Source organism: Gadus macrocephalus, chromosome 6 (genome assembly GCF_031168955.1).
Source record: "Gadus macrocephalus chromosome 6, ASM3116895v1".
Classification (NCBI taxonomy): Eukaryota; Metazoa; Chordata; class Actinopteri; order Gadiformes; family Gadidae; genus Gadus; species Gadus macrocephalus.
The window spans coordinates 10,817,184-10,836,490 of NC_082387.1; the positions used below are offsets into that span (position 1 = coordinate 10,817,184).

General features: G+C 44.1%; 1 protein-coding gene across 5 annotated transcripts in view; it reads left to right on the forward strand.

Annotated features, from left to right (window-relative positions):
• pdlim5a (PDZ and LIM domain 5a) overlaps positions 1 to 19,307 on the forward strand; it is a 55,829-nt gene that overhangs the window by 27,729 nt on the left and 8,793 nt on the right. The window contains exons 4-9 of one of the 5 annotated variants that reach the window (XM_060054083.1): positions 2,233 to 2,275; positions 4,551 to 4,576; positions 5,609 to 5,629; positions 5,731 to 5,748; positions 6,482 to 6,657; positions 6,865 to 6,901. In XM_060054083.1, the coding sequence (XP_059910066.1) occupies positions 2,233 to 2,275; positions 4,551 to 4,576; positions 5,609 to 5,629; positions 5,731 to 5,748; positions 6,482 to 6,657; positions 6,865 to 6,901 (321 nt within the window). Of the gene's footprint in view, positions 1 to 2,232; positions 2,276 to 2,830; positions 3,295 to 4,550; positions 4,577 to 5,608; positions 5,630 to 5,730; positions 5,749 to 6,481; positions 6,658 to 6,864; positions 6,902 to 19,307 lie in introns of all 5 variants that reach the window. The other 4 variants (XM_060054084.1, XM_060054081.1, XM_060054082.1 and 1 more) reach the window with 4 other exon arrangements.

Consider the following 19,307-nt stretch of genomic DNA (forward strand, 5'->3'; position numbering starts at 1 on the left):
AGGATAGAGGTTAAGGAAACACATGCAAACACACGCACACACACACACACACACACACACACACACACACACACACACACACACACACACACACACACACACACACACACACACACACACACACACACACACACATAAATCTACATATTAGTCTTCCAGAGTTTCCTCTTGATTTACTGCATTCCATACAGACTATGCATATACATTGCAAAGAAGATTACATCCCAAAACAAAACAGGACATAAGGAACATATGGGAGGAAAATAGATACCCACCCCCATCAATCATCACCAATGTACAGCCTTAGAGCAGACAGAGTGTAATTAATACTTCTGGAATCACACTAAAATCACATCAGAATAGTTGGCAGCCATTTTTTATAGTTAACTGAACAAATGTTTGGACACACTGACACAGGGATACAATTGGATATACTAGAATCTCCCAGTACAATCCCAGTACCTTCACATGAAACCAGAGCTGTAACCTAGTATAAACTATTCCCTGACCTCGATCCAAGGTCTCCTTCTGCACACGACAGGCTTTTGGTTGTGTGGTGCTGCTGGTCAGGCCACCTCTGGCCAACTCCGGTCGGGCGCTGATGTTTCCTCGGTTCATCCGGGAGAAGGGTGCGGTTGGTTCAAGGAGCACTCGTTTTTTTTGCATTATGGAACTTCCAGTCAGAGTTAGTGAGCGGAATCCTCGTCTCTAGGATGAAGTTTAGACAAAGCAAATAGTGCAAGCATAATAGTCTCTATATCAATTATCTCTAATTACTTTTTTTTGACATTTTTGGAGCACAGAAGAATTGGAATGTTACTGATTATGTTGGTACTAATGTTTATTTTGGTTATTGTTCAGTCGTTGATCAGGAAATGATTTGTCATGATAGAAAGACATTGTTCTAAACCCTATTGGTGTGTGTCATATTGTCATTGTCATGGCTGTCATATTTGAGAGAGTGGGGGAGAGAGCTACATCTCTAAATAGTCACCAAAGTAGTTTGTGGGCTCATGCGAATTCTGCTGATGTTTGAAGTCGATGACTAGTGTCCCTGACTGGGACTCGGATCATTACTCATTGACATGTTTGTCGTTTCCACTTCCATCTGCAGGGTCGAGTTCTAGAATGCACTTATTCATTCTAGAACTCTTCTGACTCTGCAGAAACATGAGGATGTTATCAGGACTTTGCTGGCATGCAGAGCCTAGAGTGAGAGAGAGAGAGAGAGAGAGAGAGAGAGAGAGAGAGAGAGAGAGAGAGAGAGAGAGAGAGAGAGAGAGAGAGAGAGAGAGAGAGAGAGAGAGAGAGAGAGAGGGGAACGAGTCACTCAAATCTAGAACATTCTGGAAGGGGGGATGTCATTGCGTTAGCTTTCCTAAAATGTGTTAAATTAAAAAGTACAAGTAAACTTTTTTTTTTTTTACTCATCTGTTAATTTACATTTGAGACATGCGCATTATGCATTATATTATGTAGGAATGTACAAACAAGACGATTTTAGACATATCGTCATACTGACCTGTAATTGAGATCAAGGCTCATCATGACTTCAATAAGGTCATAGCTATCAAATGAATATGTTTTATGTACTCAAAACAGATGGGGTTCACTTGCACTGTCCCTCTTGTATGAAACCAACACTCACACACACACACACACACACACACACACACACACACACACACACACACACACACACACACACACACACACACTCACACACACACACACGCACACGCACACATGCACACATGCACACACACACACACACACACACACACACACACACACACATACATAAATATTCACACACACGCATTCTGGCACGCACATACACATGCAAACACACAAAAACAGAAACCAAAGATTGAAGTTTCATAGGTTATAATTTATTTCAGTTCGTTCCACCAGGAAGTTCTGTAATCATGACAATATATGATGAGCTCAATATAGCAGGGAAACAAGAAATCACTAGCCTAGAATAAATCTCATCTCCCAGCTATTTTCCACATGAACTGTATTCAATTGTTTGTATTTTATTGCCATATGTTGACATTTTATTCTGTATCTGGCCTACAGGCTTGTTATTACTCTGGATATAAAAAATGACAACATGTATTGGTTGGTAAACTAATCTTGATGGTATTTTTTCTCTGTCTTCCTCTCTCTCTCTCACCCCCCCCCCCCCCCCCCCCCATCTCTCTCTCTCTTCCTGTCTCTCTTCTTCAGAGCTTCTATTGTCCCGAAGCAGCCTCCACCGGTGGCTCAGAAGGTAAGGGGGAGACAGTGGGACGAGAAACATACTGACATCACCACATCATCAATTGTAATGTATGGATTGCAATTAACTGGTTGGTTAATTCATTCATTGATTACTTCCAGTTGATGATCGTATAAATCACAATTGATCAAATAGAGATTGTAATTATGTTACCCTCTGAAGCGATGCTATTGACATGGTGTGTTATTGCATGCGGTAATATATAAAAGATGTACTTGATTAAATATATCATTTTATATTACATTATACATATTTATTCTTTGTGTGTCCTTTGAGACATACTGAGAATGCTGATGTTTCTACTGAACTTACGTAAAGCTACATTTCTTTTCACGTATGCCTTTTTGAAATAACAATCTTGAACTTGAAACCGTGAAATTGGTTATTCATAAACGACAATTATGTAAATATTTTTTAATTCTGAACAGTGAAGCATCAGCATGTTGCATCCAGTGTGTGGTGACGTGTGTGTGTGTGTGTGTGTGTGTGTGTGTGTGTTTTTTGTGTTTCGTGTGTACATCGCATGCTCCTCCCTGACGCTGGCAGGGCTACAGCTCAGACATCATTAAACCAGTCGCCATCAACCGCAACCCTCTTCCTCCTCCTCCTCCTCCCCGTCCTCATCCTCATCCCCAGCCCTCCGACCCCCTCACCGCCCCGCACCCCAACAACCACGCCCGACCCTCCTGCGAGCCCCCGTCCTCACGTTATCCCTTCTCTGCCTCCATCCCCTCCCCGTCCTCTGCCTTCACTCCCGCCTTCGTCCCGCGTCACACTCCCACCCTTCCTCCTCCTCCTCCTCCTCCTCCTCCTCCTCCTCCTCCTCCCCCTGCTCCTCATGGCTCCCCCTGCTCCTCTTCCTCCCCGCCTGGCCTTGTGGTGCCCCAGCCGTCCGTCTATAACACGCCCATCCACCTCTACTCGGACCACAATGCCTGTGAGGTGGCCATGGGGCAGAGGCGGGGCCTGTTGGAGAGTCAGGGTGGAGCTCTGCCACCGGAGCTGAACGGGTGAGTGGCGGTCTCTAGCAGCCAATTAGAACGGTTATATCCCCCCCGCTCTTTCCCCCTCTCTCTTCCCCCTCCCTCCTCTGGGTCAAATGGCAAGCTTGTTGTCGAACTTGTCAAAGTGTATTAAAGCGTTCTTTGCGGCTTACATTTACTTGAGGAAGAGAAATGAGAAGGAGGGTGTACTTTGAACCCGTTCGCCGGTGCGAGTTAAGCAGTGTTTCACACTGGCAGTTGTCTGTAATTCGGTATAAATGGAACCACAAGGAAGGGAGCACTCTTATTAAAATAACTTAAAAAACTTTGGGTAGAAGTTCTATTAGTCAATACAATTAGATTCTCCTAATTAATAGTGAATATCCATGTTTTATGCTGGCCCTTTCTTTGTCACGAGCAGTGATGCCACTCTCTGTAATATCCTGCAGATGCATTGTGTTTCATAAACAGCCTTGCCAAGCGGAAAAGCTGTGAACCCTGATTTGAAAGCATTAAGTGGTGACTCGGCGCAGACCTCCGGTTTTTTCCGGACGTATTTTCCATGCAGAGGCAGGTCCCTGCTCCTCTTTATCTTTCTCTTCCAGTCACTCCTGTGAACCAACCGCTTTTCTGGGATGTCTCCTCCCTGCTGCATTTCCAGAACACCAGGTCATCGATTGACCACGCAGGCACTGTGCATCTAGCGTCCTCCTACCTCCTATCTGCTCCATCTCTCCCTCCCTCCGCGTAGGCACCGATGCCAGCTCCCCCGCTCCCACGGGAGGCCTCTCGGGAGAGGTGGAAGCTGTGACTAACTGGTTTATATATAGCCCTGCACTGGTAACCAGAGCTATGTGGATGCGGCTGTTCAGGGTGTTAGGGCAAGTGTTTTCTTTTCCACAATGTGGATTTGATTTTCTTGGACAAACGTGTGTTCTATAGACAGAATTGGATCCGATTCATGTTCACTCACTCATTGATTCATTGCATTTTTTACTTAAGTCTCCTGCCTTCAGGGTCGGTTTAAGTGCATGTGAATTATGCATGTGACTGGCGGGGATGAATGCATGCCGTTCTTTGTCGTACGCCGAGCTTCGTTTCAGAGGGGGACTTAAATCATCGGTGTCCGTTCCTGCTCTGTGTGTGTGTGTGTGTGTGCATGTAACTATGTGCAATATTTCCTCTCCTCCGATTGGCTCCTCTTTGAACACATTCTATGCCCGCTATGTACTCTGACGATCCGCTGTGTGCTTCTCTTGGTCTTCTCCTCTGGTTCTCTACAGACTCAAGCTGTGCACCAAATCACCAAGTCAGTGGTTAACGCATGAGCCAGCTGTGTGTGTGTGTGTGTGTGTGTGTGTGTGTTGATGTGTCTGTGTGTGAGTATGAGTGTGTTTGTGTTTCTCGATCACTGTTTCATTCTGTTCGTCACTTTGCCGCCCGCTGTATAGCCCTTGGTATTCCAGTGGCAATGTCTCTGTCTCTGCATGACTGCTTGTACGTGTGTGTGTGTGTGTGTGTGTGTGTGTGTGTGTGTGTGTGTGTGTGTGTGTGTGTGTGTGTGTGTGTACGTCATGGTACATGCATGAAAATAGCAGCAACCCATCACCACTATCTTTCAAACTTTCCCTCTCTCTCTAACACACACACACACACACACACACACACACAGAGGAATAGACACACACATTAGCCAGATGAACTTTGCCAGCACCAGGTCCTCACTAGCTTGTCAACACTCTGCCGTGGCTGCGTGCCTACAGATATCTGTTGAAAGGTGCTGATAAATCATTGCAATGAATGTGCGCATCTCGGGTTATGTCATTTACAAGGCGACCCCATTCATCAGCCCATGACTGTGCCGTATACTAATTTGAAATCATCCATGTTTTTTTTTTTTTATCAATTTATGCCAAATTGGTTTTGTAGTGTACTCCCTTCCGCCAGGGTCGTTGATACACACACATGCACACATGCATTCACACACATACACACAAACACAAATACATACATACGTACACGCTCGCAGAGATTTCTGTGTGCCAAAATGAATTTTTAGTGCACACTTATATTGACCACGGCGTGACCTCACGTTGATTTTGTGTGAATGCATACAGCGCCCCCGTGTGGGGGAAATAGTTATTTATCGTCCATTACATTTTTCGTTTAGCTTCCACTCCATTTCTAGTTCACCTTCTACCTACTGGAAATGTAGTTCTCTGTCCTGCATGCAGCGTGAGCGATAGTCGGTAACCCCTTCAGATGAGTCTTCTTTGAGTTGGTCTTTTTTACATGTTTGTCCCTACTTTCCTTATCTTTCTTCCTTTTTCTTCTCCGTTAGTGGACCTCTCAGTATTCTGAAGTAAGCTCCTCCACAATAAACACTTCAAAGCCTTCTCTCTCTGCTTTAATATTGTGTAAACCTTATCTTTCTTTTTATTCTATTTTGTTTTATTTTGAAAGAAATCCTCCCCCTGCAAGGTAAACGGTGTGCTTGAGAGTCAGACGACAATAGTGTTGTGATGTAACTAAGTGTGGTTGATTTGTCTCACCGTGTTCACCAGCACTATGACAAACACTAAAGTCCCTTGACTGTTATTGTCGATTTAAACATCTAAAAGTCTGCTAAACAAAAAAAATAGCAAGCCATCAAGAAAAAGCATTTTAACAAATTAATGTTTAAAACATACACAATAACATATTCATAACATATTCCATTCCAATGTACTCTAAACTTTACTCTAGTTGCATGTATCCTTTTCCTGTGTTACCTGTGTGTGTCTCCATGGATAGTTCGCAGTGTTGGGGCCCTACTTTACCACCAGGTGTGATGTTGATGTGAAGTCATTTCAAGTCAATCTCTATGGATATAATATCAGTGGATATAACACAGGGCCTTTAAAGGAAAAATGAAACACCCTGTTTGAGCTAGTCCCCGACTGATATCAAAATCGTTCATCATCATGTCACATCATAAGGACTATATTCCGGTTCAGGCTTTTTCTATCTCAACTTGCTACAATTAGACCTGAGAAAAACTGCCTTAGAGTTAGGTTGCCATAGAGGGCAACTTGAGTATTTACACCTAACCTTACGTTTTTAACACCTTCCCCATCTAAGTCGAGATTCGGACCAGGATCACTTCTTCTCATCTAAAATCAATTGTTGTAGAGTTTGGTTGGTTGTCCGCTTACGGAGGTGCCTCGTTGTCCAGGGCTCCCAGGAAGCACGTGGTGGAGACGGACATCCACTTCTACCACGTGCCCACCCACGGAGATGCCAGCAGGAAACGCATCATGGAGGACACAGAGGACTGGCGCCCCCGCGGCGGGACCACCCAGTCCAGATCCTTCAGGATCCTGGCGCAGATCACAGGCACCGAACGAGAAGGTCAGTCAGCTGAACCTCAGGTCAAAGGTCGTTCAAAGTGTGCAATTGTTTTTTTGTTGGTGTTAAACGATAAATGGATTGCATTTATATTGTTCTTTTCTACTCAGTGGCCGCTCAAAGCGCTTTGTCTCTTTTGTTCTGAATCCAACCGCCGGTATGACAGTTATGCCATTGATCTGAATGATCAATGTTATTCTCCCCCTGCAGCTGAAGAACAGGAGGCCGAGGACGCCAAGAAGTCAAAGTGAGTACATAACACTGCTGGTTGCCTGCTCTGCTGCTGCGTTAACAGCAGATTCCAAACGGATTGATTTGAATGCGTGAGCATTGTGAAAAATGTGCGCTGATTAACCAACTCACATGGCTGTCCAAAAACAAAAACCTGGACTTATCCTGGTTGGAAATCCGATTGGTTCAAGATGTCGGGAAGTTTGTCAATGGCCGGCCGCAGGAGTGGCGGATCAGTGACGCAGAAGGGAGCAGGGCCATTCTGTGTAGTCCTATCTGGTCTGGGGTTGGTGTGGTGGTCTCTGTTTGTGGTGGTGATTTGTGTATTGGTTTTGGAGCCTTCTTGTGGCGTGTCTGCTGCGCTTAACAATGCCGATGATTGTGTTGAGGCTGTGTTGCAAAACGCTGTGTTCCATTTGGCTTGCTGTGGCCCCCGGGGACGTCAGCAGACATGTGTGACCGGCACGATTCTCAACCCTCGTCCTAATTGAGGTTCTCCCTTTGTTTTTGGGTGAGGCAGTTTGGCCTCTTTGTGCGCAATCATGATCTCACAAACCATCATAATATTCTCCTAATTCCTCATACTCCACCTCAGGCTGTTCCTGTGTGGCATGGCCTTCATACGATCAGACTGCAAATTGAGCTCTTCTTGTTTTACCTCTTTCTCTCACTCTCTCTCTCTCTCGCTCTCTCCTGCTCTCTCTCTCTCTCTCACTCTCTCTCTCTCTCTCTCTCTCTCTCTCTCGCTCTTTCTTGCTCGCTCTCTCTCTGTCTCTCTCTTTCGCTCTTTTGCTCTTTCGCTCTTTCGCTCTCTCTCTCTCTCTCTCTCTTTCGCTCTTTCGCTCTCTCTCTCACTTGCTCTCTCTCTCTCTCTCTCTCTCTCTCTCTCTCTCTCTCTCTCTCTCTCTCTCTCTCTCTCTGTCTGTCTGTCTCTTTTTCCTTTCATTTTTACCTTGCGGCTGTGCAGAGCGAAGGCCAGCACTCGCCTGGTGATCGGGCCCAAGTACACCGAGCTCCGAGACTGGCACCACGGCGTGTCCGCACGCACACTCAATGTCCAGTAGAGCGTGCGTCGATATGTGTGGTGTGTGTGTGTGTGTGTTTGTGTATCAGTTGGCCATTGTCTGCATAAGCATGAGATGAGTCTGACCATCTGAGTGATCGGTTTGTGTGTTTGAGTAATGTGTGTGTGTCTGTGATTGTGTACATCTGTGATCACATCAGATTATGTGTGTCTGTGTGTGGGTGCGCATGCGCGCATGTGCGCGTGTGCTAGCCAGAATGCATGCGTGTGGGTGCATCCACTCCTTCTTGCATGTGTGTATGCGTCTTATAATTTGTATTATTATCTCCTCAGTATGTTTTTACATAACAGGACGATCGTTTCTGGTGTCTGATTGATTGATTCTTGTACCAGGGTGCATACTGGGAAACATGTTGACAGGAGGGTGGGACAGGAAGTGAAGTTCAGAGGAGTCAGATCTGTCACAGGCGGTGGAGAAATGAAGCTAGCCTGAAATGGACATGTGTATACATGCATGTGAGTGTCAGTGTGTGTCAGTGTACCACAAAAGACAAGGGAGGAAAAGAGCAGTTCAGAATCTACTTTGAAACATGTATGATATGGTAATGTACAATTAATTACCATGAATTTAAGTATAGTAGTATAGTTTGTGCATGTATAATGTAATAAACACATACATATAATCATGAAAAGATACAGAGGCACACACACGTATTCATTCACACACAAAAACACACACACACACACACACACACACACACACACACACACACACACACACACACACACACACACACACACATACACACATACATACAACCAAACAACCAACAACCAAAGCAGTAAAAGAACATTGTTTACTATTCTTGAATCTAGTCCTGGCCTGAAATAGTTTGGACGTAACATGGTTCTCAGTCGGACATACAGTCTAGCCTTTTGAATAGGGCGGGTGTTGTGGGATGAGGCTAATATGTGTTTGTGACACTTCTTCTGAACTACTTTTGCACAACAAATGAAGTACATTCAACTGTATCACTGTAAAATCCAACATATGTAGTGGGAATATTACATCTAAGTTCTGTCAAACGATAGATGAATATATTTCAACTTAGAAATTAAGGTTAAGAGGTATTAGCGCAGTTTGCACGCACGTTTCTTTACGTTCTGAGGGAGAATCACGCACCAGAGGAAAAAGCAGACTTGACATTTTGCTTTTATTACACATTAAGTCCATTGCTGAGAAGGATTGTCTAGTAACACATTTTTACAGTTGGTTTTTTGAGTGTGATAGAATAAAGAATAGATGTCCTTTACAATAATAACAATGTATCTCAGTTAGTGCCCTCAATGAATGCTAAACAGCTCTGAGCACATAAGGACAAACATCCATTTCAGAATGAGATTAAATCTGAAATTCAATCTCTTGAATTCTTCAAATTCTTCTTCAAATATATTATACATAGAATATATATATGTATATTGACAAGTATTTTCTCTATAAACAAAAGCATGTATACACATATGGATTGATTGTAAGCCATTTAATTTAATTTGTGTGCATACATGTGTGAGTATATAAATAAGTGTGTTTATGATTCAAATAGTTTAATGTTTTATTAACTTTATTCAATATTATATAAAATGCCTAGTTAAAAACAAATCAAATAAATGTCATCTGTTTTAAGTTTGAAGAATTGTAGCCAATAAAGTCATGAAGCTTTCTTTTTGTTTTCCTTCCTTTCTTGTCCTCCTGATTTCTATCCTTATTTAGTTCCTAGCTCCTGCCTGCTTCCCTCTCGCACTGTCCTTGGTGAGACATGTTGTTCTGTACCCTTCGGTATTTAAGCACTGCCGTTCCATCCCAACTCATAAAGGATGAATAGCAAATATAATTGACACCAATGATGAAGAACCCTTCCTCCTACAGTCACAGATTAAAGTATTTTATATACCGTCTGCTAGTTCACAACAACTCAGCATAAGACAGATTCAGCGTGCGTATATAAACAACTCAACATCGCACTCAGTATGATCTTTCTCTGGTTTTCATGCGAGACACAGAAAAGCTATACCTAATTTGCTTCCAAAACCATAATGAAGAGCTTCCCTATGTGCACCGCTCACCTACTTAACAGGATAGGTATATCCATTCATTGTATACACTATGCACCTGGCTCCATGACTATCCAATAGATCCTCAACACTGCAGATACTCGACCGAAACCAAACCACTGTACTCCGTACCCTGGCCGCTCCTAAACCCACTCCCCACCCTTCACCAGTTGAACCACATGGGAAGACCTCCAGAGACGACCTCAATGACATTGTTCTGCTGGCGGACCACCGTCCTCCACAGATCCACCTGCCGATAGCGTTTTCGACCTAGGGCCCAGAATCCATCATCATGGTGATTTACCAAGGAGAATCTCCAGTGTTACAGACCCCCGGGTTTAGTCTGTCAAACTCTGCAACCTCGTCTTCTGCGTCTACCTTCTTATCACAAAGCAAACTGCTCTGTATGGCTCCCTGAGTTCGAGTCGGGTCCACTCCGGTCCACGGTTCGGGCTCCCTGGTTGTCCCTGCCTTCTGGTCCTTGCCAGCTCATGCTTCAGTGTAATGGTCCTCGCATGGAGGCCAGGTACTGTCTGCTTTGCTGGAAGCATGTGTCTCGCCCCGTCTTTCGTACGACCCACTATCAGTGCCTGTCTTGAGTGATGGCTCCCTGATCAAAACACCATGTCCTCAACATCCAGGCAATAAAAGGTATAACAACAACATGGACATATAATGCAGTTATGGGGGACGTAGACCACACAAATAAAATGTATTCGCTGTTGATTCCTTACTGGTTGCCATTTAATCTGGAGTGAATCAGCTGTGCCACTAGGGGGCGGCAGAGATTCAGGGATGTTGAACAGTGTTACCTTCACTGCTGATGAAGTCGTTGATTCTTTAAACTCTGTTGAACCAGTGAAAAAGACACCATGGCATTTCCTTTCAACCTGGCTTTTCCTTTCTATCCTTCTCTCTCTGTTGGCTGTCCTCTACCACCCAGTTGCTCTGTCCAACTCAATGCCCATTTTTGTATGTATCATCATTTCAGCTCATACTCACTCCTTCACCTGTTAGATACAAAGACTTGTATTCTTGTTTTCTATCAAATGTCATCAGACCTGAATAAAGTGACCCCTGTTCATGTTGCATTACATAACTGTAATAAGACCATCCATTGTGGAATGTGCGAGTGTGTGTATGTGGGTTTAGGGTGTGTGTGTGTGTGTGTGTGTGTGTGTGTGTGTGTGTGTGTGTGTGTGTGTGTGTGTGTGTGTGTGTGTGTGTGTGTGTGTGTGCGTGCGTGCGTGCGTGCGTGCGTGCGTGCGTGCGTGCGTGCGTGCGTGCGTGCGTGCGTGCGTGCGTGCGTGCGTGCGTGCGTGCGTGCGTGCGTGTGTGTGTGTGCGCGTGTGTGTGTGTTGATTCCTCTGGATGGTTGAGTCCTGTCCAGAGCAGCCCTCGCCCCCCCCCCCCCTCCACTTTTTTTAAGACATATCCACACTCACTTTCAGAACATAATTTTACATGTGAACCAGTCCCTACACATTCGTGGGTCTCATCGAGCTCTGTCCAATGTGTACCACAGCTGATGTGTGAAATAAAAAGGTCTGTAAAATGTGGATGTGAACATAGCCTATACACCTGTAGATGGTGATATGCTTATCATAGGATGTGAGTTGTAGACCCCAGAAGCAATTCACATTGTGTGTACCACAAAATAATAATAATAATAATAATAATAATACATTTTATTTATAATGCACTTTATATTCAAGAATCTCAAAGTGCTTCAGAAAAAAAAAAAAAAAAAAAAAAAAAAAGGGGGAACCTCAAAGAAAGTTTAGCTAAATGCTCTTTTAAAGAGATGGGTTTTGAGGTTCCGTTTAAAAAGAGCTGTAGTCTGTGGAGCCCTCAGGTGGTCAGGGAGGGCGTTCCATAGTCTAGGGGCAGCAGCAGAAAAGGCCCGATCACCCATGGTGGACAGCTTCGTATGTCGGGTTTGGAGGGTGTGAGTGGATCCTGAACGGAGTGTACGTGAGGTTGTCGGGGGGGTGAGGAGTTCCTGATGGTAGAGGGGGGCAAGTCCGTGAAGGCACTGGTGGGTGAGGAGGGAGACCTTGTACTCAATTCTGAGTGGGACAGGGAGCCAGTGCAGTGATTTCAGGATGGGGGTGATGTGGTCATGCTTGCGCACCCTCATCAGGACCCTGGCAGCACTGTTTTGAATGTATTGGAGCCTCTGGATGCTCTTGCCAGGGATCCCAATGAGGAGTGCATTGCAGTAGTCCAACCTGGAGGAGACAAAGGCATGGACGAGCTTCTCTGCATCAGCCAGGGTGAGTGATTGGCGGAGTTTGGCGATGTTCCTGAGGTGGTATAATGCTGTCTTACAGAGGTGTTTGATGTGGGTGTCAAAATTAAGTTGTGGGTCCATTTTAACACCGAGGTTGGTGACGGATGTGGAAAGGGGGATGTTTTGGCCAGAGAAGGTGATGATATTGGTGATGGTGGGGGAGCGGAGCTGATGTGGCGTGCCAACAAGGATGGCTTCCGTTTTATGGAAGTTGAGCTTCATCCACGCCTCTATCTCCTCCAGGCAGGTGGTCAGTGTGGATGTTGGCAGAGGGGCAGAAGAAGTGGGGGTTGTCCTGATGTAGAGCTGTGTATCATCAGCATAGCAGTGGTAAGATAAGCCATGCCTGCTAATGACACTACCCAGGGGGAGCATGTACAGTGAGAACAGTGTGGGGCCCAACACCGAGCCCTGGGGGACACCGCAGGTGACGTTGTTGGTGTGTGATTTTGCTTTGCCCAGGGCAACGTGCTCAGTTCTGTCAGTGAGGTACGAGGTGAACCAGTTCTTTACATTTCCTGATAGTCCAATGGTGTATTGCAGGCGGTGAAGGAGAATATTGTGGTCAACCGTATCAAAAGCAGCTGTTAAGTCCAGGAGGATGAGGAGAGATGGGGAGCCGGTGTCTGCTGCCATCAGGAGGTCATTTGTGACCCTGACCAAGGCTGTTTCTGTACTAATAATAATGTAAAATAATGTGTTTTGTAAAATGATATCCAAGACTTACTTTCAGAACAGAATTTGAGAAACTAGTCAGTGTAGGTATTGACTAATGTGTTTGTGTGTTAACACAACTCAAGTATTCGTTTTTCTTCTCCCCCTTCCATCTGTGTTTCATTATTTTCTCATGATCTATAAAGACCTTTCTTCCTTAAACCTTGATCTTGTCCTCTGACATTGTCTGGGCAGTATGGCCAATCACAGTTTTGGAGGCGTCTATCACTGACTATTTGATGCCTGTTTTATTACCCTGACCAATCATGGTCCTACGTTTTGAAGAAGAGAGCGTGTAGAGTCAGGCCACTGTACCTATCTCAACAAGAGGTAGCTGCACTGGAGAAAAACATATAGCATAAAATATGTTTAATATTAGTTGCCTTTTAGACACAGAGTTGACACAGCCAACGGTTTGTTTTTTATTAATTATTGGTCAATTGCAACTGGCAGATACTTTTGCCTTACAACTATGTTAGCAGAGTCTGCCTTGTCAATTAATACCATTGGTCAAATATAAAGACATTAGTTACAAAATACATTTGGCGGTAGATTATAATTCTATAGGGTGCAATATATTGATTTTGAATGGATTGTTTTTTTTTGGTAGCGTGTAACATTAGCTTATCCCGCTGGTGGCGTGACAATAGCCGTCTTTCGGAGTGCCAAACGCACAATGCATTTGTTTCAGAGGACGCAATCTACACCAGCTATGACACAAGTGCTGGCAGCACCTCAACCAGCTCACTCATTCACTGCTCAGCACATGTGTAGACTGTGAAATGCTCGTGTGTGTGTCTTTGTGTTCGTGTGTGTGTGTGTGTGTGTGTGTGTGTGAGTCAATATGTGTGTGTGTGTGTGCATGCGTGGAGGTGTGAATGTGTGTGTGTGTGTTTTTGTGTGTGTGCGTGTGTCTATGCATGTTTGTATGTGTGTGTGTGTGTGTGTGCGCGCGCGCGTGTGTGTGTGTTTGTGCATGCAAGGGTATGCGTGAGTCTCTTTTTTGTGCGTGTGCGATTAGTCTGTAAGTTTGTACGCGTATCTTTTTGTATGTGAAGGAATGTGTAGGCACATGAGCCCGTGCATTTATGAGATCTCCATTTCATCCTGGATTCACTGCTGCGAGGCGTTACGGGCCATCTGTTTGGTGGATGAGAGAGCCGGTGGACAGCAGTCGGACCTCCTCAAAGATTGTTTTGTTGGGCTTTTTTTCATTCACACTAGAGAAATTCTTTTATGAGAAGATCAGCTCTAGATCTGGGGGAAGCTGCTTGAGCCAAGTGTCCATATGGTCGCAGTATATGCTTTCTTTTTTATTTATTTTTTACACCCTTTTATGAAATGCTCCCTTTGTGAGGCCTCGAAATCTGTGAGGAAACTGAGTAAAGACGGTCGAGAAACGGGTCACTGTAGAGCAGTGGTGCCAAACATGTGGGTCGCAGGCCACGTTTCACATGGAGTCCCATAGCTCGATTTCTACTGTGCAATATAACATATAGCTGCTGTTGAAGGTATTGAATATATTGAATATCAATGACAAGCGGGCCATGGACAGGGCATCTGCAAGCCATCAGGAGAGTCTGTCTGCCTTTGTTGAAGAGGAAACTTCCCTTCCATTGAGCCCGTGATCAGGGACGGCTGATATGCATGTGGGATTGCGGCCGATTGACTGTAGTCATTACATTTTGATTAATTTTGATAAAAAAAAAATATTTTAAAGATGTGAAATGATCCGTAAAGGTTCAACAGATGCAGATTACTATAGCACGCGCGGTGGGCGTATGTTCACTGTGACATTGATACTACGGGCAAACATAATTTAAGAAGGTGGGGTCACAACTATTTTCTAAATTACATATCTGCTAAAAAAGAGTGGTAAACCATGGCAGTCCTTAGTTTTTAAGGGCAAACCACATTTTGTACTTCAGCAAACGCAAGTTTATCAATCATAAGATTGAGTTATACAAAACGATGCACCTGGCCACACAAAATAATCCCTTTCAGGTGGCAGCTACAGCCCCAGTGCGTAGGACCCAGCCTCAACGCCTGGGGGAGAGAATCCGAACGGACATTCTATATATAAGCTCTGCTAATCATGCTCATCTCTTGCAGCTGTGTTTGCTCCTCTAACAAGCCACACCTGGCTCCCCACCTACGGCCAAAGCCTTAGCCACATCCCCCCACCCCCCCCCCCCCCCCCCTTTGTGCCGCAAGGCCAAATCTGCTCCTACAACAATTCGAGGCTGTAGGCAAGGAGAGCAACATCTAATGAAGTCAAAACGAAATGAAGAAGGACAAATGAGACAGCTTCAGTGCTTCTCATCCGCTTTGCCCTGCTCCCCCACCCCCAGCCCAGCTCTTGATCTGCGGCCGTTATCCAGTCTCATAAGACCCGCTACGGTCCAGATGGTCAATTATCACAGCAGATCCTATTGAATCAGACCAGAAGGAGTCCTCCATTAATCAGTACAAAGACTCCAGCAAAACTCAATTACCCTCCCTTCTAAGTGTCCTCATTGGTGGAGATTATTAACGAGCGCCGCGCTAATGGACTAATGGGGTTGGTGTGCATCTTGTTATGGCCCTCCTCTGGTGGTCATCTGTTGTTGGCCCATTATAGTTGCTAATGTGCATGAGCGTGGTGAGCTCGTTCATCTGCTTGATGGAATTAGGTGACGCACTAGACAATTGAATATTTCAGATGTTGTGGATGTATTTCTAGCTAGTGAATTGCGCTGACAACCATAGCTAGTCACCGGTAAACTCTTTGGCAATTGAGAACACTTTAACTCAAACAAATACTTTTGAGCTGTTTCATCATTTGGGGTGGAGTTCTTATTTCATTTCACACAAATGTAATACCTTTTTTTAATTTTAATCCTTAATTCAAATTTATATACTGTAATATCCAAAGCAAATGGTAAAATGGCAGCCATGAGCTAGAGCAGTCCACTACTGACTGCAAGCTAACTGCTAATGATGCTAACGCAACATTCCACTGATGTGCATGTATTATCATGTATAGAGTGGCGAAGTCACGCCCATTCGCGTCGAGAACAGCAAAGAGCTGTAGCAAAGCGGCCTCACAAAAAAACTATTTTGTAGTTTTCTTTGCATTAAAAATTATCATTTATATCCAAAAACAAAATAATCCAGCACATATAAAGACTGGGACCAGAATTTTTTTTTTTTTTCTCCATTGAACCCATTATTATTTTTTGATTATTTTGATTATTATTTTTTTCCGGTAGAGCGCATGGGCTCTACCGGAAGGGGCGTGACTTCGCCACTCTATTATCATAATCAGCAGTGTGTACACTGCTTAACAAATTTTGTATTATATTCATCTCGAACAAGTGCTACAAAATATTTCCTGATCTGTACTACACCAGGTTTCTATATATAAAGTATATGTATCCTTTGACTTCCATCCATTGCCCTCTTATTTCAAAGAGCTTCTTGGCATCAATCTGCCACAGATGTTGAGACCCACTTCTTATGTCTCGTACAAATGCTGGCCATGTCTTTCGGTAAATATCACAATTTAAAATAAGAACTATACCCTCCTCTCTTCTCGTTCTGACACTACATTGATACTCAACAAGATGTCCAACCATTGTCTTCCTACTTTCATCACAATATGAATACGAACTGTGTATATTCTAATGTGAGACCTTCAAAACAGCAGACCTTTCAGAGTCGCAGAGAAAACTGGTCTCAACCTGAAATTGATGACACACACGTTCCGAGTGGTTTAACGTTATGAGGACCCAATGTTTATGTTTTTGTGGGTGTGTCTCCGCAATCGTGCAGGCGTGAAATCTCTCTATTTCATACATAACCACTGGCGCACAACTCAACGTAACCATGGCAGCAGTTGCTACCACAACATGTGTCTTGCACGATGCCCCTGTTCTGTAACCACCGTACGTGGAGTTAAAACAGCAGTGACCCAACAGTTGGCATCGACCACAACTATGCGTTATTATGGGATGCTGAAGGTCTAGTCTGAGAAAATGTTGGCCCACCCAAGTATTTCATCTGGCACTTGATGAACCATGTGTAACATGGTCATAAACTCACACACACACATACAGACGCATGCACGCAGACACACACACACACACACACACACGCACGCACGCACGCACGCACGCACGCACGCACGCACGCACGCACGCACGCACGCACGCACGCACGCACGCACGCACGCACGCACACACACACACACACACACACACACACACACACACACACACACACACACACACACACACACACACACACACACACACACACACACACGCACACACGCACACATGCACAAAGGCACACAATTTATAACTCATAAAAGCTCTATTCATTTGGCATTTGTTTAAAAGGTGATAGTCAATTCAGACCCCGATGGGCAGTTTTTGAGTGAGTAGGTGAGAGATTTGTCTCCACTTTTGGGGAGTCTTTGCGAGACGGTAACACACAAATAACATTTAGAACCCAGCAGGTCAAGGTTCCATAAGCTGTCGAACCGGGACCTTTAATTATATGATCTTGGTAGTAAGACCAAATCCTTCACCTCATTTGTGTTAATAAAAAGAGTTTAAAACATAAACAACTTTGGAAGTTTGGCTCACTTAACTTCTGGAACTACATAGTTAATGATTAAATGTGCTTGTTTCCTAACAAGCAGTAGTCTGTAAAAGTGTTACCAGTTGAAATTGTATTCTTGGCCTTGGTGAATATTTAGCGACATTGTGTTGTCTTAAAATAAGTTGTTTGGCTCTTCTCAAGGCTAGCTTTTGCGGTAACAGCTTTGTTTTTATGTTTATTATAGTTTTGACCTTGGATATAATGTGTAGAGGTTATTATGATGTCCTAAAAGAGTTGCAAAAGTGGCTTAGGAAAAATGAGCCATTGCATACACACATTAAAGACTCAAGTCTTCCACTCTCTACTAAAGTGCCTTCCTTATAGAACACCGGTCAAATTATAATCAGGGTGCAATATATTTTACATTATTTACTCCTTTTCAGATACATGTAAATATAACAATATTATTTTATTATGTTGTAAGAATATGATCCAAGGATATACAACCACAAAATAAATAAATGATGTATTGGCATTCTGGCAAATTCTGATCCCAACCCCCTCCGTCATGGGAAAATTGACCCAATAATCTGACTCTTGTTTTCCACTGTTAGTGAAAACCAAACCAAATCTAGCTGAACAGTGCATGTAGTTAAACTGCTGGTCGTACCACAGGGCAGTTTTCCCTCATTCATTGCTACTAGCATCTGGAGTCCATCTACATCCAAAACGTCTCTATTTCGTAAAAATAAATAAATAAATATATATTTTAATTTTTATCTGGGCATGCGTCTCCGCTGATTCGTGTGAATCCGATATCCTGGTTTTTCAAAGCGTGTTCATTGTGTTGTGAGCTTGTGTACCCACCTGTCTGATATCCATCATCGGCACGAGTGGCCTGGACTCTGTTCCATGGTGAAATGGCACCGTGGTTACATTTTCTGCACCGTGCTGTAGTGCACATGGTCGGAAATGCGTTGTATACGCCAGCACTTTACTGTTTTGGTTGTAGTTAAGTACTGTGCCTCGCTTGGTGCCATATTTGTCTCAGCCCTGTCAGCAGGTAGGTGGTCTGGAGTCTGTACTTGGTTGGCAGGGACGTGAGAAATGAAAGCATACTGGCCCTCTCTATTTCCTGTTGCTGTTTAAAGAAAAGGGGCTCGCAGAATCTCGTTAGATGGTTGGTGGATGCTGAATTAACAGCAGGGCCACTGATTTTCTGTGTGCGGTGGACTTTGAGGGATTGCGTTTGGGAAAGGCATAAAAAGATTGTAATAAGGGAAACACTCATTCAAGGACAACCATCCGAGATCTGGTAATAATCAAAACAAATAAAACAAAAACAGTTAGTGAACCATTAAGAGTCGTATTGCATGAACTGCCACACATTGGGGAATGGTAAATGGACTGAAATCGTAAAGCGCTTTCATAGTTCTTACATTAACACACAAACACACACACACACACACACACACACACACACACACACACACACACACACACACACACACACACACACACACACACACACACACACACACACACACACACACACACACACACTAACACACACACACACAAACACACACACACACTTTAACACATACAAGATGGCGTCAACCATGCCAGGTTACCATTGGCAGGTTAGAACGGGTTTATGGTTTAGGTACCCCATAGACCAGCAGCCCTCAG